General features: G+C 48.8%; 1 protein-coding gene across 6 annotated transcripts in view; it reads left to right on the top strand.

The window, feature by feature from the left end:
- Positions 1 to 22163, top strand: part of NRP2 (neuropilin 2) — a 116549-nt gene that overhangs the window by 64113 nt on the left and 30273 nt on the right. For 3 of the 6 annotated variants that reach the window (XM_019446277.2, XM_019446276.2, XM_019446280.2), the window contains exons 11-15: positions 3485 to 3601; positions 6523 to 6663; positions 18211 to 18473; positions 19999 to 20095; positions 21272 to 21292. In XM_019446277.2, coding sequence (XP_019301822.2) covers positions 3485 to 3601; positions 6523 to 6663; positions 18211 to 18473; positions 19999 to 20095; positions 21272 to 21292 — 639 coding nt within the window. Of the gene's footprint in view, positions 1 to 3484; positions 3602 to 6522; positions 6664 to 18210; positions 18474 to 19998; positions 20096 to 21271; positions 21308 to 22163 lie in introns of all 6 variants that reach the window. The other 3 variants (XM_019446275.2, XM_019446278.2, XM_019446279.2) reach the window with 1 other exon arrangement.

The following is a 22163-nucleotide window of genomic DNA, read 5'->3' as shown; positions in this document are numbered from 1 at the left end:
AAATCAGGCCCAAATTAGCCTCTCTCACCTTTGGATTGAAGGCAGCCCCAGTGAACACATTTTAGTGGGAAGACACTTTATTCCCCGTCACGTAGGGGAAAGGCCAATTCGCTGCAGCCTGCACGTCAGCTGTCTGCTTGCAGGTGCTGAAAACTGCCGTCCAACAGGGGTACAAGCTGGCTTCATTTACGGCCTTTTCGAAATCAAACGGTTAGAGCTGCAGGGGAGCCAGGAGCTTGTAGGCCAGGGGCTTTTAAACATTTTCGACCATGATCGACGGTTGAAAATTTGTATCACAATCCACTTGACTTGCAGGCACACACTCACACAGTGTGTGCATGTGGGCTATAGCGTACTGTTAAGTGCCTGGGCCCTGAGCACAGATTGCCAAGTAGAAGCCCTGTCTCTGCCGATCGCTGGCTGCATGACCTCAGACAAGTTACTTAGCCTCTCAGCATCTTGGTTATCTCAGCTGAAAAACGGGGATGATGAGAGTGTATCTACCCTCCAGGGTTGTAATGAGGATTCAGTAAAATAATGGATGTAAGCTGCTTAGACTGCTGCCTGGCACCTAACAAACCTGTTATAATGAGTAAATACAACGGAACGAAAGGTTCCCAGATCAGTGCTCATTTTCCCCATGTGAGCGTACTCTGAAATATTACAGTTCACGTTCAAAAAATGCTGGCCATGACCCGACACATTGATCCCACAACCTGCTAATGAGTGTGGCACACACTTTAAATCAAAAAACAAAAATCACAGATCTAGGCCAACCTCTCTCTCACAGATGGGGAAACTGAGTCCCAGAGAAAGGAAGCTACTTGCCAGAGGTTGCTTAGGTAGCTGGAGGCTGACTCCTGCTTCCCTCCTATGCTCTGGCCTTCCGTGCCCTGCCTCTCCCAGGCTGGCCCTGCTTTATGACTGGCAGGACAGTTGCTAATGTCCTTTTCCTCTTATTGCCCCCCTACCCCAACCTGGCCCAAATTACCCTGGTGATGGTCAGCAACAGGTTTCTCATTTCAAAGTCCTGCCTGGCCATTCCTTGGAACATCAGAGTTGGGGCTTCTTACCCTCCGCCCAGCCTCCTTCCCTTTGAAGTCTCTGACATCTGGTTTCAATTGCAGGGGAGCATTGCAGTTTGATGGGCAGTTACCTCTGAGCTCCCAGCAAAACACAGCAGACACGGCCCCGCCTTCTCACTTTCCTTCACACGCCCTGCCCTCTCGCCTCATCAGCCCCCCATACCCCTGGATTTGACATTATCCGTGCCAACCAGCTTCCTAACATCCCCCAGAAACTATTCTCCTAGGCCATGTGGCTTTTCTGCTGTTCAATTTCCCATTCCTTCAGCGACTCATCCCTGGTTCACTTCATTCCTACCCTGAAAGGATAGCAGGAAAAATAATAGGGCTGGCCTGAGTCACTGCAGCTAAGTAATGTGACAGGGCGGGCTCACCTGTTTGTTTGTGTTTCAAATGATTACTTCTTGCTTTGCTGCCCATAGTTTGCTTTACAATCGAGTTTGAGATTTTGTGACACAGTGACAAATCTGAGCTTACAAATTAGGACGCTTCGAGGTTATTTGCTATTTACTGTGAGCAAGAGGCAGATACGGCAAAGGGAAGTATGAAAGGTTATGTGCGTAGTATTTAATAGCAGAAAGGTGGGAAGTCGACCGTGAAAAAGCTATTCAGCGTATTTAGCGATTTCCTTCAGCTCCTGGCTTTATTAAATGGTATCCTGAAGTGTGCCTGACAAAGGTGCCTAATCACGTACAATAGTGCAAAGGAACATGTATAGAAATGGGAAGAACAATGCATGAGCTTATTCGGAGAGTCGCGTTGGAGGGCAGCTCTGGGATGAAGACCCCACCCCGCAACACACAGACTTGAGCGCCACTTACCAGAACCCCTCCTGGCCCCACCCAGGGCCTGACTCATTGTTTCGTTCATTTCATAAGTAAGTTGCTGAATGAATGACTGGCGGGAGCAAATAGACAAGTGAATGGAAGGGTGAATGAATCACCTAGAGCCCAGGTCAGAACTGACTGCCTGCAGCCAGGTTTGGCCCGGCCAAGCTCTGCTGCATGCTCCTTATTATAATACTTTGGATAAGTTGCCAACACTGACAGGTCTAGAGATCTCCCATGGGGATTTTTGGCTTCGAGTGGGAAAAAAAATTTTTTTGCAAGATCTGGCCGCATTGGGCCACGTCCCCTCAGGCCTTCAGGGTGCTGGAGCCGGTCCTGGTGGCCGCCCTTAAACTGGGCATGCGAGATCCCCTCTGCCACCTTCTATCCCCCACTCTACTCTCCTGGCCCCCAGTCAGCTGTCTTGCTTACAGTAGCCGTTTGCGTTCAGTAAGCATTTGAATTTGCCACACCCTGACCTGACCTAGAGGCACAGGCCTAATTACTTCCACCAAGTGGAGCATGAGTCCCTTTGAGTCCATATTCCTTTCCATTCAGTTTCGTGCAAACACGAACAACAATGTCTGGAGTTACACCTCCCCAGCTGTCTGGCTTGGCTCTTGGCTTCGCTATTGTGCTTCTGATTATCTTGTTATAGGTGGGCCGCATCAGTCAGTTAGCTTGGGTTCCATAAAAGTTCTGTGTGAGTCAGAGAAGATTGAAAAGAGAACATCCCTTCCACGTAAAAGCAGGGTGAGTCAGCAGGAAGGCACGTCAGGAGCCACCGAGGGGCAGTGCACAGGAAGCTCATTTCATGAAACACCGGGATTTTCTCAAAACTGTTTTAGAGGGATACCGTTCATTTAGGGGGACACTGTTCATTTCGTGCACGTGCGTATCACCCACGCTTCTGTCGTAGACAGAGCACCCAGAGCACGGGTTAGCCTGCCTTGGGGTCAGCTTCACCCACGTCCACCATGGCCCCACGTGGCCTCTCATGCTGACTCCAGGACCTCTGCTGTGGGGTAAAGAGCATGGATTTGTGTCCATGCCTCTGTCGTGGCTGTTTCTGCAGCTTGGGACCATTCTCGCTCAACTCAGACAATGCTCCTAATTTGTTGATAGCTCACAGAGGTGACTCCGGAGCGGTGTGTGTGTGTGTGTGTGTGTGTGTCCATCGTTAGTAGTTATCCTTTCTTCCTCCTCTATAAGCCCACACTTAGGGGCACCTGGGTGGCTCAGTTGGTTAGGCATTCGACTTTTGATTTTGGCTGATCCCAGGGTCTTGAGATGGAGCCCCACATTGGCCTCCTCACTGGGCATGGAGCCTGCTTAAGGTGATCTCTCTCTCTCTCTCTCTCTCTCTCTCTCTCTCTCTCCCTCCCTCCCTCTTTCTCTTTCTCTCCCTCTGCCCTGCCCCCGCGTGTTCATATGCGCACGCACTCTCTCTCTCTCAAAAAATAAAAATAAATACATAAAAAGGAAACTTAGTTTGGGGCATCTTCCTCTTGCTGGGTTTCAATGCAGACTGCCATACACAGTGTTCATTCCCCTTTCTTTGCCATTACGCAGACTCAAAGCCCACAGTAGAGACATTGGGACCCACTGTGAAGAGTGAAGAGACCACCACCCCATATCCCATTGATGAAGAGGCCACGGAGTGTGGGGAGAATTGCAGCTTCGAGGACGGTGAGAATTGGGGTCAGAGTCATGGTTCATCCGGGATGGCACGGTGCTAACAGTCAGAGACCGCTGGTCTGTGGCTGGGGCAGGGACCTGGGCGTCCCATGGTCAGAGGTCAGGGAGGTGTGTGAGGTCAGAGGCCATTTACAATCGCTCTGGAAACACTCAGATATTGGAACAAACAGTACAGCCTATAAGTGGAAACCCAGTGGTCATCAGCTGAGGTAAGAGTCCATCCAGGGAGGACCCCCGACCCCTGCTTTGAGAAGGCTCCCTTTCCAGCCCTCGCTTGGCCTCATTAGAATCCTTGGCCTTTTGCTACTGAGCTGTGACTCCACCGTCCAGTCAGGTGAAGATCTGACGGTCGTCTGGCTGACTCGGTCTGTGGAGCACGGCAGTCAGGTTAACACAGCAGTTAACCACTCCTCGACCGAATTTCGCTGTGTCTTTGCACACTGCCGATTGAGAAAGCGTGATAACCATGGCTCCATCAAATGGCACATCCCATCCTCCATGGGGTGAGCCCAGGTCAGCGACAGAGGCAGGAATGGGCAAAGGCACCTCAACCCTTCCTTCAGATCACAGGGCCTCCTGGTTCCGGATCAGCGTCTTCACCTGGGCACCCTGCGTCACCTCCTTTCTCATCTTGTAAACACATCCGAGTGCCATAAAAACACTAATTGGCAGAGCCCAAAAGAACATCACCTTACTGAGTGTGAGGACATTCCCAACAAACCACAAATTTCGGAACACCTGGCGTTTCTGGCTAGAATGTAATGCTTGCCAGCCTCCATTTACAGTACATTACTGATCACTATTAAACCTTCATTAAATGAGATGAGGGAAGACCAGTGGAGGGACTTGGGGAATGGCAGAGACACACAATGTAGCCCCCACCCAGTAGGTGGACGGCACAACCTGCCGAGGCCATCACACCGGCCACTGCGGTGTGAGCGGTCGCACTGATGGAGTGGACGGCTCCAAACAGTGACTGCAAAGCAGAATGGGCGGGAAGCCAAAAATAAATGCTGAAGTTGTGTGACTGAAAAATGATAATTTAACGCATATGCTTTTAGGAATGTGCTTTTGTATATCGTGTGGGCGCGGGGACGCTCTTGGTCAGGGTTAGTTGAATACAGGATTCTGACATTTTAATGAACTTGTTTTTGTTGTGTGAAGAGGAGAAAGAGACTCGGAGAATCTTCCGAGGCGTGTTTCAGATAGTTGGAGAGCTCACAGTGGAATGCACAGGGAGTTAATAGACAGCATGGGATCAGCAGAGTTAGCTTTGGTGGAGGGCAGGAGGACGGGGCTCTATCCAAGTGGCAATCCAAAGGGAAATGTCAGAGTTCTGCCGCAGACTTTCAGCAGTTTCGTATAATTTTCCCGTTGATAGTGGTTTGTTTCATTTTAGCTTTCTTTGATGGTTCCTCCCTTTTCTCTGTTTCTTTTCTTTTTCTTTTCTTTTTTTTTTTTTTGTTTTTTTCTTGTTTGTTTGTTTGTTTTGTTTTTGTTTTTGCAAAAGGTCTTTTTGTGGAATTTGGTTCCTGAGCTACAGTATGCGTGTAAACATTAGAGAGGAATTATGGTATATTGAATTACTCCATATTTTTTAACAGAAAAATAGAAATTCAGAAATTGTTGGGAGAAGGGGGGCGAGGGCTAAGGGCTGACTTTTCCAAGCCACAGGTTGATGCTTCTGTAATAGACTCCATGTGTTTCCTGTCAAGTCAAGCTGACTTTGGCTGAGGGCAGGCAAACGTGTAGTATTGTGTCTTGGGAAGGGGCGGCCCAACGGGAGCCTGGTGGCAGTCCCTTCCCCTCAGAGGTGGGCCTTCCTCGCCCCCATGGTGTGAGCAATTTGTTCCCACCCATCTGTTGTTCCCTTTAGACTTCCTACCCTGCATTCGAGGCCTTCCCCACGGAAATTCCTCTCTGGGAACCCTGAGAAGGGAAGTGAGAAGGCCAAAGACCCTGCTTCCTCCCCGCTGCTAGCATCAGCCAGCACTTTTCCGCTGTCTCTACGGCCACGGCCACGGGCCGGCAAGCCTCCACATTTGGATTCCCGTTTCCTCTTTCCCCCACCTCCACACCCGCCCCCGCTCAATCACGCATCTGCACCAGCTTACACTGGGTTTTTAGAGCTGAGTGGGAGCTTAGACAGGTGAACAACGAGGCAGACGGGACAGGCCACGGCGCGGCCACTTTGGACATGTCCACGAGGAAAGCATTCTCTAGTGCCCTGGGATCTTGGCCTGCAGGCTCTCAGTGCCGTGCGGAATTATGTTTTCTGCCGGTCAGTGCTGAGCTAGGCAGCCGGCTGGTCTGGCCCCCTCGTTCTGCCCTAACACGCCAAATCACCTACCTGGCCTTGGCACCCCACGGGGATGCCGGGCTGACCCTGTGTTCTGGAACAAAAGACCTATCACAGGAGGTGAAAGACTTCCTTGTTTCTGAGCCCACTTTCTCCGCCCTGGCCAGCACCTCCCCGGCATTTCAGCCTCTCTGGATGTTAATGGGCTGCCCCGTCACTTCTGAGAGCCAGGTTGGCAGGAACCAGCCTTCCACTGAGGCACCGGGGAGACATTCTTCATTGGCACTTAGGGAACAGCAATTTTCACATTTGTCTGCTCTCTGAGGTGGACAGAAGAGCCTGATTAGAGCCCGAAGCCATTTGGTGGCCTCATTTATAATTGCTTACTCTGGGAACCACTGGCAGACTTGGCTTTCATGCCTGGGAAGGATGAGACCAAAGGCTGACCCGAAAGCCAACGATCGCCAAGATGAGTTAAATGAATAAGCAAAGGGAGCCGCTTCTTTCTCTGCCCTCCACTTAGGCCTTGCCAGCCCTTTCAATGGCACCACTGTGGCTGTTGTCCGAACCCATTTCATTTGCCTTCTTTGGGTTATTTTCCCCCCACTTTCAGACAAAGATCTGCAGCTCCCTTCAGGATTCAATTGCAACTTTGATTTCCCCGAGGAGCCCTGCGGTTGGATGTACGACCATGCCAAGTGGCTCAGGAGTACCTGGGCCAGCAGCTCCAGCCCACACGACCGGACGTTTCCAGGTAAGCCGGCTAGAGACTCAGCGGTGAAGGAGGTAAGGGGAGCCTGCTCCACGTCTCCCAGCCCCAGATTCCCCGGCAAGCTTCGTAACTCCCCACCACAGAGCAATCCTCTGCTCTGCGCCCACAAACCACCACAGTCTTTGCTTACAACGTCACCCTACACCATAGCTGGCTGGCGGTTTCTAGCCCTGTCTTGTGATTACAGTGCAGCCTGGAAGCTGAGAGGGAGCAAGAGAGGCCAAGAGAAAAGAAAGGAAAGGAAGAAAGAAAGAGCAGTTGGGAGGTTTTAGGAGACGGGATGAGTCAGTGCCTCCCTGTCTCCATAGCCAGCGCTCACGGCTGACACGGCAGAGCCTCTTGTCAACACCAAGCCGCCTGTTGTTCCTAAAATGCCTCCTTAGGAAACCCTGGCCTCAAGCCTGGCTGATACTTCTCCGAGGGTATCATCGCTTCAGTAGCAAACCAAGCTGAGGGTCCGAAATGCTGCCACACCCAGGGGGTCTAGTAGAGTGGCCTGGCGCTCAGCCTCCAGGAGCGTGTTGACGCCTGTCCTTGAACTATCGTCCAGCCGCTCTTTCAGAGCCAGGTCTTAGCAGCCCCTCTTGGCACGGTGGCCAGAGAGGGGTTGCCTGTAGCCCTCCTAGAAGCCCATAGAATCAAGGGTCGTCTACCCTCTGCACCGCAGCATGCTTTTACAGTGGCGTTCGGGTCAGGGTCTCACCACCAACTCTGAGGACAAAGAAAAACCCTGCTTTGTAATGTGTGCAGCTTTTGGGGGTGTAAAGCCCTCCTGTGGCTGAGCTGCCAACAGGACGTGATCAGAGGCGGGGCTGGGAAGCACAGGAACTACACGACATGGTTTTTCGCCATCAGACGGCTAGAATAGATATGAATGACGTCAGGAGTATTGATACTGATAAAAGGTATTAAAATCATTAGGAAGTGTTGAGTCTTGAGAATGTATGGCCTTTCATTTTCAATATCATTTATTTAATGGTAACTTTATGTAATTTAATTTGTAATAATGACCGCGTTTACCACCTGCCTTGCAAAATTCTGGAAATTTTAACAGTCTGCTCTCGCAAGCCAGCACACGTTGGCTCCCACACACCGCTTGTTCAGTTTCCATTTTTTCTGCACCCCTGGCCTGGACCTCGGGGCCCCATAAGCTTTTGAGAGGAAAGGGGTTAATTCTGGAAATTAGTACATCAAATGTTGCCTGACTAGAGAATAAAGGGAGGAAGGGGCCTCGCCTTCTACAGGGTTCCCCAGAGCTGCTCTGCAGCCCCTCAACCCCAAGGACTGGTCGCGTCCCCTGTCCCCCAGGGGACAGCAGTGGGACAGACGCCAGGAGAGCTCTGCGGGCCGGCCTCCCAACACGGCCTGCACTTGCTTTCCTGGAGGGTCACAGTGTCTGCTCTGGAGAAAAACATTTTCATATTTCAAGTGTTTGTCTCTTCAGCATTTGAGTGCTTGGAGAGATTAATACCTGAAGATCACCACGGCCTCGGGCAACGGGAGAGAGTACTCACCCTCATCCCAGCCTTAATCACCCCCCCCTCTCGTTCACTGCAATAATGTTTAATTAGTATAATGAGCCTCCTGCACGCTGGAAAAAAAATACTTATTTTTATAACCCAGCCTGGATTTTTCATTTCATTTCCTCTCCTTTGAGACTCGGCCCAATTAATTGGTTGTTTTTCCCAACCTCCACTTTTCATCCCAACATAAGGAAGGTTTGTGGGGTATGCGTGAGTGTATGCACGCACAGTGTGTACTTGTGGGTGATGTGGGTATGTATGTGTTTGCATATGTGTTTCTCTCTCAGGGTGTTGTGGGTTTTGTGTGTGTGTGCAAATGTCATGCGATTTATGCGTAGGTGTTTGTGAATATGTATACACGTGTGTTTGCCTGCGCATGTGTGTGTGTTTGCATTTGAGTGTGTTCGTGGTTCGTATGCATGAGTGCCGTGCGTGTGCACGCACATCGTGTGAGGTGTGTACAAGGGGGCAGCTGGGCAGAGGCGCTCTGAAAGAACGGGTGTAGGTGGCACAGCATGGGGAGATTTACTGGCTCTTACTCAACATCCCTCTTCAGATTCTCCCTAAAAATTTGGCCTCCTCCCTTGCCATCTTCTGAGCAGACTTTCTCTAAGAATGTCTGAGGCCAGCCCTGTCCAGGACACAAGGCCACCAGTTAGCAAGTGCCACTTCTGGGAGAGCTTCAGTCACTCTCCATTTGAGCCTGGCCTTGACCTCTGTCCTTCTGTCCCTCTGCCCTTGGCCTCCCCCTGCGGCGGGTCTCACCCTCACCTGAGTGCCCCCTCCACTGCCCTGGCAACCGGTTGGAAATTCTAGTTCTTGTCCTCATTCCAGTTGATTCATTCCACCCTGCAGTTTGGGAGGGCTTTTCAGAGCAAGCTCGCAAAGCACGGGCAGAATTCCAACCGTTGGCTGGATGGATGGGGACAAAAAGAAAATTAGGGCCATAAGGAACTGCTAGATCTAATGTTGTTTTTCCCTTAAGATATTGAGAAGGAAAATAATTATTTCCCTCTTCCAGAGGAACCCCTGAAGTTTGAAAAAGTGGCACTCGTAACCTGTCTCCAGGAAACAAAACTGTGACATTCTTTTCAGAACCCTTCTTTCTATCCTCTGATGATTTTAAAAGTCGTCTGCTGTGTTTCCCATTTTCCTTCTCCTTACAAAACTCGATATGGGGCTTTAAGCAGGGAAGGATAGAAAGCCCTTTCTGTTCAGGGTGGTCCTTTCTTCAAAAAAAACAAAAATGGGGCCCCGAGGGGAGCAGTTGGGAGAGAGGAAACAGCTGTGCTGACCAGGGACAGGGCAAATGCTGGACCTTCCCAGTCAAACCCAAAAGTCCTGTGTCCCCCACACTTCGCCACTCCACAAAGAGGAGATGCTCTTTAGGAGAAGTGTGTCATATGTTTTACCCGCTTATTGGGTAGATAAACAAAAGTAATTGCATGCAAGAAAGGAGGTGTCTCCATCAAGTATAGAGGGGGCATTAGGATAGACAAGGAGAGAGAAAAGGAAGAAGAAATAGCCATGTTGAAATATCATATGCAGCCTGTTTGATTAGAAGTGTCTGTGGAAACTATTTACATTCCTTAGATATTTTCTGAATTAGTTCTTTTCTCATGTTTTGTTTTGCCTTTTTTTTTTTTCTTTTCCTTTTAAGTCAGCAATTAGTTCTGTTCTTTTGGCCAGTGGTAATAGTTGCTTAAGGCTGACAAGACACCCACTGGTTTCATGCCACTGTTTTTGTTTTTCAAGATGATCTTTCAAGCCACTCAGAATTCCTTCTTTGAGATCTTTGCTTGTGGCTTGGAAGCCTGGACTGTGCTCACACCAGCCCCTGGGGAACCCTGTCCCGAATCCAGTGACCCCTGGTGGTTGTAGAGGAACCGGTCCGGTGTCCTCTGAGAAGCCACTTTGTCTTTTCTGTGTAGCTACGACACAGAAAATGTCTTCCCTAGTGGGAGCTGTAGTATTTTCTTTTTTTTTTTTAATTTTTTTTTTTTAACGTTTATTTATTTTTGGGACAGAGAGAGACAGAGCATGAACTGGGGAGGGGCAGAGAGAGAGGGAGACACAGAATCGGAAGCAGGCTCCAGGCTCTGAGCCATTAGCCCAGAGCCTGATGCGGGGCTCGAACTCACAGACCGCGAGATCGTGACCTGAGCTGAAGTCGGACGCTTAACCGACTGAGCCACCCAGGCACCCCAAGGGAGCTGTAGTATTTTCTACAGACATTCTCAAGTGCGATGATCATCAACCCAGTGTCGAGAATGATCAGGTCTTTAAGGAACAAGGTAAAAACTCTGAGACGATATGGTGAGCTCACGTGTCTAGAGCTGCAAGTAGCTATTTCCATTTTAGTTAATTACAGTTATATACAGCTGAAATTTCAGTTCCTCATTTCAGGGACCTGGTGGCCATGATATACTGAACAGCACAGATGTAAAACGTGGCCATCATCGCAGAATTGTCTTGGTTAGACAGCTCAGGCATCTTTTGGCATTGACGTATGTGTAACCTCTGGGGTCCTTGCTGACCCTGCTTCCCCATGAGGGGAACCGATCACATCGTAAACCAGGAAGCAAGTAATTAGGTGGACGTGGCTTCTCTACGGTCCCTTAGTGACAGTGTCCAGTGGCAGCTATTCACTGAGCCATTCGACCTCAGTGAACAACCATAGTAGTGAAAGCAAGCAGATAGCTTAGCATTAGATAGTGTGGGAACTATTTCATTGGACCAAAAAAAGTAAATACTAAGGAATGCCGATAATAGTAATAATAGTTGTTATTATTACTATTATCACCATTATTGTCAGGAATGGGACAAGAAGACTAGAGAAAGAGGGTACCATGTTAGCTTCAGAATCCTTAAGTATTAAATGTCTGGTCTCCCTAAGTGTGTGTTCTTCTATGCATTTGTTGACCTCATGAAGTATGGTTACAGTATTTCTTTATTTCAATAGCTTCAAATCATGGAAGTGATATAATGAAAATATGCAGGAGAGCCTGGCTGGCTCAGTTGGTGGAGCATGAGACTCTCGGTCTCAGGGTTGTGGGTTCAGGTGCTGCACTGGGTGTGGAGCTTATGCAAAATCAAGGAAAGGGAAGGGAAAGGAAGGAAGGAAAGGGAAGGAGGGAGGGAAGGAAGGAAGAAAGGAAGGAAGGGAGGAAGGGAGGGAAGGAAGAGGGGAGGGAGGAAGGAAGGAAGAAAGGAAGGAAGGAAGGAAGGAAGGAAGGAAGGGAGGGAGGGAGGAAGGAAGGGAGGGAGGGAGAGAGGGAGGAAGGAAGGAAGAGAGGGAGGGAGGAAGAAAACAGGCCATGCCTATTTGTACCAGTACACCATTATGGTAAGACAGAGCTTTGGCTGCCTCGCATTTATATGTTTATTGGATTGAGAAAACAGAACCTTTACTTTGGATTCAAAAATAAGCTCAAGACAGAATAAGGAATACAGTGTTCTGAAATATTCAAATTTTATTAATGGTAGCTATTCCATCAAATGTCAGGGGTAAAGTTGTTAACGTATCATGGGGCTGTGTTGATGCAGATTGGGCCATTTATAAACTCCATGAGAGCAGAGGACCAGAACTATGGTTCCCTGGGGAACATGTACACGAGAAGATTAAGTGTGGGGGAGTAGATGGTTGCAAAGAAATTATGGGAAAGAATTGATGACTGAACTTGACCATGATGGGCTTGATATTTGACAGGGAACTAATAGTGACTCTGAATTAAAAAGCAACTCTCCCTGAACTCAAAAGACCTCCCCGGTAGGTGGGACCGATGGTAGCAAAGAATCCAGAAGCTGCATTGGCATTACCTTGAGTTGCCTTCAAAAAAAGGTTGATGGGGCTCGGCTGGGGCACAGCCACTGCAAATACAGACACAGGACCTTCTCAGGCTTAGACTGCAATGGATAATTAAAGACCAGGAAGAACTTGGCTGAAAGAAAGCCAATATTCGAGGAATAACTTCAACTGGAAAAGGAAAGCATAGCGGTGCTTCTTTAAGAAAAATAGGAAGAAAAGTATCTCTGACTTTATAGAAAAGACAGCAGTAAAGAGAAGCTGTTATTCCTTTTTTTTTGAAAGTCCTGATTGGTTGAGTTCCGCAGCAGTGTGCAGATTGATAATGAAGGGCAGAATGATAACAAGACTGCCTCAATTGAAAAGCCTTCATGAAAGCTGACACACTAAAAAACACACAAACAAAAAACCAGCTCTAAGAAGACTCTTGCAAAGACCAGACCTAAAACCCCAAATGTCCACAAAATGGTCAATTGTAAACCTTGAAGATACCCTGCTGAGTTCATGCAAAGTCAATGTTTCCCTTAACTGGCTGTTAATTTGAGGACCTTAGCAGAGATAGACAGACCTTGGGAGGCCAGCTGAGGGGCTGACTCATGTTTTAAGCATGACCTATACAGAGAGATTACATCTCCTGCAGCACTAAATATTCTTTCAGATGGTTGTTCTGGTAGGAGGGCAAGATGCTAGCTAGCCAGGAGATGTGTGTGTTGGACAGATGGTGTGTTTGGCTTTGCCATAGCCAGGAGGATCAGACTGGCGACTTACTTCAGGGTTTGGTAAGGTGTGGACACAACCGTTACCATTGCTGTCGGGCCAAACACAGTCACATGTTCACCCAGCACTTATGCAGCTGAAGCCAGATGCGGCCATAAATCGCCAGGTGAAACGTCAGGAGACCCTTTCGAGAGACAGCAGCAGGTTAAAATGCCTGAATGGCCCTGTCCTCTGCACTTCCTCTCTGCCCTTTTGCACTCCTGTTGTTCATTCCCGTGTGATTATTTTCCCCTGTATCACGGACAACAACAGATGTTTTGAGTCAAGAACTTAGCAAAATGCCTCCCAAATATGTCAGGTCCAGGAGGAGAGGGATTGGGTCTCTGGGACATTATTTCTTCACTCTCTTTCAGCGAGTGAACATATTTCCTTTCCATTGTCTTTTTGTTGGAAGCTATCCATTGCCGACAGCACTGCCATCAGCTACAAGAACAAGAAGACGGCCTCCAGGAGGCAGAGCTGGTCCTTAGCTGGTCAGTTGTCATGTTTGGGGACCTCTTTACAATCCACAGGGCTCTTCCTTGAAGTCCAAGTAAATCGCTAAAGTGGCCCACCCGTACCATGCCAAGCCCTTGCTATATCCAGTCATCAACGGCCACTGTGTGCTTAAAACTTCCTCCGTGTTTGTCAGTGGCAGGCCATAAATTAGAATGTTCTAGAAGAACATATATACGGGTGCCGTGGCTTAAAAGCGCACTTAGCTTAGAGGAGGGTTGGTATAGACCTACCACCATAAGTAAAGGCTTGGAAAGTGGACATGTAAAGAGGCAAGGATTGAGTTTCCCGAGAAAGCGAACACTAGGGGTCTGAATTCTTCACGGGTGAAAATGTTTCCAAGTTAGAGGACAGAAATTGGCCGTGCTCCATCAGGGATCGAAGGGGGACATGTGTCTCAATGACAGCAGGAAAACCTAAAACTGAATTTAAGAAGTCCCTGACAGTTAGGGTTGTGACCCAGAAAACACATTGCCGATGTGGCCTATGGAATCTCCTTCTCTGGAGAATTTCAAGCAGAGGGTGGACAGCTGTTCTAGGGATGTTTACAGCATGGTTCCTCTGGGCAGCCAGGCTGACCCAATCTAAACCGTCTCTTGAGGTCCCACTCTCATTCCAGAATCATGTAGTACTTTATTTCATCTACTATATCTTGACAGGAAAGACATCGGTAAACAGCACATGATGCACAAGTAGGAGCTGGCTGGTTGCCGGGGTTGGATGGATCAGCCAATCCAGAGAGCATCTTCACTGCCCTCGGGCCAAACCATACTTCCTTGTGAGTCTAGGAGTAGTCTTTCCAGGTTATTGGTGCTCTTGTGACCTTTTTCTTTCTTAAGAAAAAAAATGGGGGGCAAGTATAGCAGGCAGTATGTGTCATGAGACAAAGATCCTAACATTTATTGAGCACTTACTATATCCCTGTTACTGTGCAAGGCATTTGCATGGCTTGTTCCATTTCCTCCTCCTCACAACCCTATCCAGTAATGCTGTTATTATATCCATTTTACAGATGGGGAGGCTGAGGCTTTAAAAGACTAGTGAGCATTAGACCAGGATTCCAAGCCAGATGAGAGGCCATGCCCTGGCAATTCTACTCACTCCAGTCGGGGCTCATGTAGTACTTCACTCTCCAGCAGTGGTCTCGGACACATCGCTTCAATTCTCTGAGCTTCCGTTTCCTTTCTGGTGAAAATGGAGGAAACAATACTTGTTTCACAGACCTAGACTGCACAGGGAAGACCACATAAGAAAAGGCAGACAAGGCTTCCGCTGCACCATCTGGCACATAGTAGGTGCCCAGGGAACGTCAGTTCTCTTGCCCCTGCGTTTCTTATCCCCTCCCTGGGCTCTTCCTGGTCTGAGCTATTCCTTCGTGATGTCCTGCTTCTAATCAGCCCTCTCTCAGTGACAGGCAGGGACGTTTTGCAGCTCCGTGTCCCTCTGACTGATGTCTACTGCTAATTCCTTAAATTTACATATCATCTTTCTTCCCTCAAGCTCACAGCACTTAACAGACAAGTGGGGCACAAATGATTTAACTAAGTGAAATTCAGAGGCCTGCTTGTCTTGAGATTCTGCAAACTAGTGGATTAGCTTAGATGTCAGCGCTGAATTATGATCCTTCAGCTGCTCGTGCTTAGCACGCCACCAGCATTAACTCCCTGGTCTTCCAATGGTCCTTTAAATCATGCGAAGCGATTATCGTCTTATTGTGGAGGGAGAGGGGGTGGGGGGGAGAGGAGGGGAGGAGGGGGCTAGCTCCGTCCCTGTCCCGGGTGCGGCAGTCTGTGAGACCTTTGGCCTGATTGTGCCTGAAGTTTTAGCAACAGGATGGGTAAATAGAACAGACCCAGATCAAATCCAGCCAGCACGGCTCTTTCCACCTCCACACACATTTTACTTACTAAATTCTAACCATTATGCTATGAATCCCCTGCCGCTTAAGAATGTAAATTCACACAAGTGACAGTATTTCTGCCAAGCAATTTTCAAGCAGCAAGTGGGTCTTATTTGTGAAACTGTGAAGGAAGAAGGCTGAATAATAAGTCTCTGAAATCTGGTTTTCTTTATATATGAGGTAGAAACAGTCAGGGCTTGGAAATTACTGGAGCATGGCAGCATTTGAGGGCTTCTCGCAGGTGGCTCCAGGGTGTGTCCACAGGTCACCCCATTATTGTCAGTGCACCTCACCTTTGAAAGGGGCTGTTGGCTCGGGAGAGTGGGAGGGAATTGTGAAGACGTTGTCTGGGTCTGTGGGATTTTCTTGCTTCTCTCGTGAGAATATAGAGACTCGTATCATTCTTTATCTGTGCTTGTCATTCATCCATGGGAGCAAACTTTTCTTGAGTAGTGGCATATGTATGTCAGGGAGAAGGAGCAGTATTAACCCTCATATGTGTAAGACCGGGACTTAATCATCTAACCGGAGCGATGAGAAAGACACACATGAATCAGTTAAATTACAGCACAAGGTAGTGGGCGGTTCCCTGCTGAAATGCATGAATAATGGCCTCAAGTCTTTTTAAAAACAAGGTAACGGGGCACTTGGGGGGCTCAGTCGGTTAAGCTTCCGACTTCAGTTCAAGTCATGATCTCGAGGTTTGTAGGTTCGAGCCCCATGTCGGGCTCTGTGCTGACAGCTCAGAGCCTGGAGCCTGCTTCCGATTCTGTGTCTCCCTCTTTATGCCCTTCCCCCCCACCCAAGACAAACATTAAAAAAAAATTTTAATAAGTAAGTAATAAAAAAATAAAAACAAGATAAGATTAGCGGTGCAGTCAGCAAACGCTCAAGTTGTGGAGAGAAAAGCAGCATTCGTTGAAATGTGCCAGAAGAGTTAGGAGAAGAACTAGCAAAAGTGGGGTGTTAGGGGAGTGAGAGGGGACACTAAGGAGGTCCAGGAGCAGGGTGCAGGGTGGGGAAGCCAGTCCGGCTTGAATAGAGTGTGCCTGTTTGCCCAGCCTCGGGGCAGGTACCTGGGGCGCAGCTGAAGAGAAGAACCTGCCACAAGCAGGTGGAAAACCTAACGTCAGGTTCAGCTCTGCTACCCCCTACTTTGGACACGTCACTTGAACCTTCCTGAGCCTCATTTGCATCATCCTGTCCGAAGCGAGATTAAGAAGATCTGGCTCACAAGTATCTAGCATGGGGTTAGATGAAATAATGCATGTGACGTGCTTTGGAATCCACAAAGCATTCTGCAGGTATGACTTGTAATTATCATCATTAATAGCGGTCGTAATGAGATCCGATAGGAGAAGCTTAGGTTTGGAAGGTCTTTGAGTGTCTGCTTGCAGTGCCCACGTCTCCTCCCTTGGCAGATCACCAGCTTTAAAATTCTCTGGTGTAGGCAGCTGCCTAGCCATCTGCGCTGACTTTGACCTTGCAGAAGTCTCATGTTGTGAGGGTATTAGACAGACATGGTTCTGGATGGTTAAGGAGACAAACTGGAATCCCAACTATGCATCCTAAACTGGTCTGATTTGACTTCCCCGGGGAGAGTAGCTTCTGGAGCAATAATCCCAGAGAATCTAACTGGAGGGGACTTAGGGGAGCCAGGAAGGAGGAAGGGAAATGGCTAGGGGGGCAAATGAAGGAGCTGGTTTGGGGCCATGGATAAGAAGACTGTCACAGGCTCATTCTTGCTAGAGTCGCGATGTCAGCAGGAGTAGTAACAGCAAACCAGCGGTCCAGAGACTAACCTGTTGATACAAGGCTCTGGAGTCCTCTCCTGTCCTCTGCTGACAAGCCTGGGATATTCACAGTCTCTGGTGAATAGAAAAGCTGGGTTCACATGTCTCAGATTAACATGATCCTGAAGTGTCTGGTGTGCTGGCTGTGTGGTGTGAAAGTGCCCTTGCCATCTTGCAGAAGTGTTCAGCATAAGATGTTTCAGGGCCAAAAGGAGGCAGTGAGCCTGTCTCCTCAAATCGCAGCCTGTTTTCTGTGCAAGTGGCCAGAATGCTTCTGTGCCAGGTGGGTTTGCAGATACAGGCCCCCACACCTGTATCTGCAGGGCGTGAGGTCTGCAAATGGCAACAAGAACTTAGTCTTCTGCACAGTGTCTGATGTGGTTGAAAACTAATCCGCCGAAAGGCCCTTTCCCCAAACATTTGCGCAGGCGAAACAAACCTTAATTTCCCATCATGCGTATCTTCTCTATTAAACACATAGCCTTTATTAGTGATGACAGTGCCTGTTCTCGCTGGAGCTCTGTTTGCCAGGCTCTCTGAAAAAGGCCACCTCTGGCCTCCCCAAGCCCAACAGGGAAGGGAGTAGGGGGTCGAGTCCCTGACTCATCCCTGTGCAGCCGCCATCCAGCCCTTCTTGTGCTTAAAGTTGACACTGGGCTTCCGAATACTCCCTAGAGTCCGGGCACCGTCTAGTAGCCCTGGTGGAGACAGACGGTTTTCAATGTCTTCCATTTGGACAGTGCCCAGCCAAGATGACAAAGGCTTCAAGCATAAACCACCTGCAAGAATCATCTTCCAGCCTAGCAGCCACCTCGGCCCCTTATAATGTAGTTCATTGGGCTGCACTGGCCCTTTGGGCAAGCCCCTGGTGAATCAGACATGGGCCTGGCATCTTAGAATTCAGGAAGACGAGACTTAGAGCAGATGCCACCAGCCAAGACACAAGGCCAACCGCCCCGAGTGCCGTATGCGAAAGAGGCGCAAAGAAGGTGACGCAGAGAAATAGGCAGGAAGGACCAACCTGACATAGAGCCTCCAGAAGGGGCTTCGAAAGGAAGCGGCGTCTCAGCCAAGCCCCGAAAGCACCTTGAGAAAGAAACACGGGGCCTGGAGGACAAAGGCATGAATCGACAAAACACCTAAACTCTGGTCCCAGCTTCCCCAGGAGGGGCCACAGCCGCAAACTGGTCTCTTTCCCAAGCGTTTACCAAGAACCTCTGGGTTTGTTTCCCTCAGATGACAGGAATTTCTTGCGGCTGCAGAGCGATGGCCGGAGAGAGGGCCAGTACGCGCGGCTCATCAGCCCTCCGGTGCACCTGCCCCGGAGCCCCGTGTGCATGGAGTTCCAGTACCAAGCCACGGGCGGCCGCGGGGTGGCGCTGCAGGTGGTGCGCGAAGCCAGCCAGGAGAGCAAGCTCCTCTGGGTTATCCGAGAGGACCAGGGCAACGAGTGGAAACACGGGCGCATCATCTTGCCCAGCTATGACATGGAGTATCAGGTAGGGTGGTGACAGGAGGTGGGTGCAGAGATCCAAGGGAATCTTTGTGATGTGTATTTCAGGCTTTCAAAGGGCCGTGCCCATTCATCATTAGGGAACGTGGTTAAGCACTGCTGTTTTCATTGTGTTTCTCACATTGCCATGGCAACTGAATGACACTCTTATTTGTTATTCAAAACGTGCCTATCTCCACATCCAGACTTGGTTCTTTGTTCCTCCTATTGCCTTTTATATTGCCAAAATCTTCCCAACAAATGTTTCTTCTCTCCATTTTAGTTTAGATTGCTATCAGGTAGGCTGACAAAGGGACACAGAAGCCAGGGAAATCAACACGAACCAACCTCTACACGCACGGGAAGGAGACTGCCCAGCCCTCTCGCACTCCAAGGAGAGGGGAAAATCCTGCCAGACCTGTCCCAGAGTGAACGTGGGAAGGGGAGGATTGCTGTTTGCACTCAGTGGCCAGCCGACCAGAAAGACTCCCAAATGAGTAGTTTCTCTCCCAGTGGCTCCAGGAGTGGAGTTCTATTATCTCTGCCCCACGGAGCAAAAGACTGAGTCACAGATGGGTCTGCACAGCTGTGGCTGAGGCTTGGGTAGGAGTAGACACACTGTGGAAGAGGTGACTGAGAACCAGCCAAAGCATTAACCTGCTCCTCCCCAGACGAGAAGCAGCAACAGATGGCTGGTGAGGCAGCCAACTGCTCGCTCGGCTTGCCAGAGGACATGTGCTAGTTTGCAGAAAGAACCCGGGAGGGTGGAATGAGGGAGGATTGAAGACCACAGAGCAGAGGGGCCTCTGTGTGCCGCCTGCAGTCGCCCTGGAGGTTGCAAGCTATCCCCAGTTCCGCCGCACTCCTAACTGCATTCCCGTTTAGAAACCTGAATGCTTCGTGTTGTAAGTGCCTGGTTGCATTTTTGTCTCCCCCGCCAGATGGTGAGATTCTCTGGGCAGAGGGTCTGGGTTATTAGATTTTGTGACTGTCCTTGTGCCTGGCACATAGTAGGTGTTCAGTAAACTATTGGTGAAGGAAGAGATCCTTCCCCTCCTAGTTGTAATAGTGTAATAATTTGCCCCCAAGGCAAAGCCCAGTGCTGTATTTCTCACCTTACCCCCACCTGTTATGTGCTCTGAGTTTCCGAATACAGTACCTGCATTGGGCATTTAAAAGATTCATGAGAAAGGAACCTCCAAGATTGCTAGAGACATTTCAACCCTCCTGTAAACATGTCCTGATTCTCGTCCTTTTAATCTCTACATTCTGATTACTAGACAACAGTGTCCATCACCTTGTTATATATATTTTTAATCCTCTCAGATATACGTTTGATTTGAACCACTCTTTAAATTAAGATTTCAAGCACCATAGTCATGTGGTCAACAGATGTGTGTACCAGGTACAGTAACGCACACACGCACGCACGCACGCACACGCTTTAAGCTGCAGTTAACAGAGAATTGGAAATCTTTGCACTATTTCCAAGCAGCTCAGTTAACCATGGCTCTTGTTCTTCTGGCTTCTAGGTTGTGTTTGAAGGAGTCATAGGAAAAGGACGTTCAGGAGAAATTGCCATTGATGACATTCGGATAAGCACTGATGTCCCACTGGAGAACTGTATGGGTACGTGAATAGCTGTCTCTTTGTGGCTCTTCCAAATAAGATACCAAGGGCTGGGATATACAAGAGGAAGCATCACACCATTTTCAAACCCAGTGATACCCAGGGGGTAGAACAGCAACAGTCTGTGCAGGAGGTGAGGTATGAATGTAGTTGTATCTTAGGCTGCATTCAGGATGGGAGGGGTATAAATGGGATGAAGTCTTCTATCTCCTGTTCCCATTCAGAAATAGACATGCATTAAGTATATGGAGACTCAGGGTGCCAAGACCCCATCGTCAGACTCCAGCTTTTAGCAAAGAAAATGCTAGAGGCTGAGAGCAACTGCCAGTCAGAATTACATGCTGCAAAGGTTTGATGTTTTTAATGGAAGCCTTCACTGGTGAACGAAAATAGTACATATGTTATATCAGAGTGATAACACAATTACCCAAGTTGTTCTCTTACATGAATGAATTACAGGGCAAACTATGGCAGGTGAAGTAAGATTTTAGAGTTTGCTTTGAAGCTGACACCTTCAGTGCCCAAGATCCCAGAGTTGTAAGATTAAACATCACATGCCAGGTGACCAGCACAAGAAGGACACCATGAGTGTCCCTTTGGACAGAAGTGCTGAGCGACCAGCCCAAGGAAGATGCACACATTTTACCCAGGCCACCCCAGGGGCATCCTGACCATCTCCCATGAGAGCCATGGGCATTTCCAAAACAAGAGGGAATCCCCAGAAGGAACGGACCTGCTTTTACTTGGCAGAGTAACTGTAATCACTCACCGAGTGCTTTTCTTGGCACGTGGGTCCCGATGTGTATGTGCCTGATGATGTCAGGAGCGCCTGGGACCACCCCAGTCCCTTCAGGCAGCTCTCGGGCCTGGGCATCTACGCATAATCCAGGCTCTGAGAAAGTAATCAGTGGTAAGTGACTGATTACAATGCTTTGGGGACCCATTGCTCTATAAAGGACTTTTTGTTCCAAAGCAACTCTGGGAATCTCTCCCCACCCACCCAGCCCCCGTGATACTGATATGTTAGACACAGTCTAGAGCATGAGGAGGACACAGGACACTTTCCATGGGGTATTACCAAAAAAATTATTGGAAGTCATCTACATCATACCCTCTACCTGCCCGATTGTTTCTTCCCCTTGTCTAACTCAATATTTTTTCTCTTTTTTCCCCCAGAACCCATATCGGCTTTTGCAGGTGAGAATTTTAAAGGTAAAAAAAATTACGTTTTTTTTTTTTTTTTTTTTTTTGCATGTCTTTTTCTTCCCCCCATGTGATGTGAATTTGGTATGGGGAAGAAACCTCCAAATTTGACAAAGCTCTCACGAGAAAAGAGACACCACACCTTCCCGCCACTAGATGGCACCAACCACACCTGTAGCTTCCAGGAAAGAGGATTGAGATCTTCACTGTCTCCTGTTTAATTAAAGTTTAGAAACCTATAATAGAGACAAATAGGTTACAGATAAACCTTTCAGCCTTGCATTGTCCAACGGGGAGCAATGAGGCTGAAAATGCATGAGTGGTGAGAAAGGAGAGGCTGTGGGGGAGAGTGAACAACAAAAAAAAAATCAGTAGTAAATTAAAAGTGAAATGAGGTGGCAATGATTTATTTTCGCCTGAAGATGGTTTCTTTCCAGCTGTAGGGCACCAAGGCAGTGGCTTCAATGAACCCTCAGGGAGGTACGGTGGCAGGCCGCTTTACGAGGGCAGAAAGTTAGGGAAAAGACACAAGGAAGGATAATCCTAAGGGGAAAAAGGTGCAGAAATCTGGAGCTGGTGTCTGGTAAAGGGAAGATGGAGGCACATATGCTGACTGGAGTTAGAGCATTTAAATAGGGGACTGAAACCCAGCTCAGGCCATTGTTCTCCCTACTAAAGGAGAGAGCACAGTAAAGAGAGGGGAACTGGGGATGATGGCCGTACCCTCAGAGCCTGGGTGGTGGTAACGCCTGTCCTGTGGGGGTGCAGTGGGTCCCACACTCTGCCCTCCTTGTGCTCCAGTGAGTTCGTACCGATCACGTTTCCGCCCACGGTCCCCACGCTGAGTGTTTAGAAGCCACTCCTA

The sequence above is a fragment of the Panthera pardus genome, unplaced genomic scaffold, assembly GCF_024362965.1.
Source record: "Panthera pardus isolate Hobbes unplaced genomic scaffold, ASM2436296v1 HiC_scaffold_10, whole genome shotgun sequence".
Taxonomy (NCBI): domain Eukaryota; kingdom Metazoa; phylum Chordata; class Mammalia; order Carnivora; family Felidae; genus Panthera; species Panthera pardus.
Note: the sequence above shows the minus strand (reverse complement) of the source record. Positions and strands in the feature narration are given on the sequence as shown.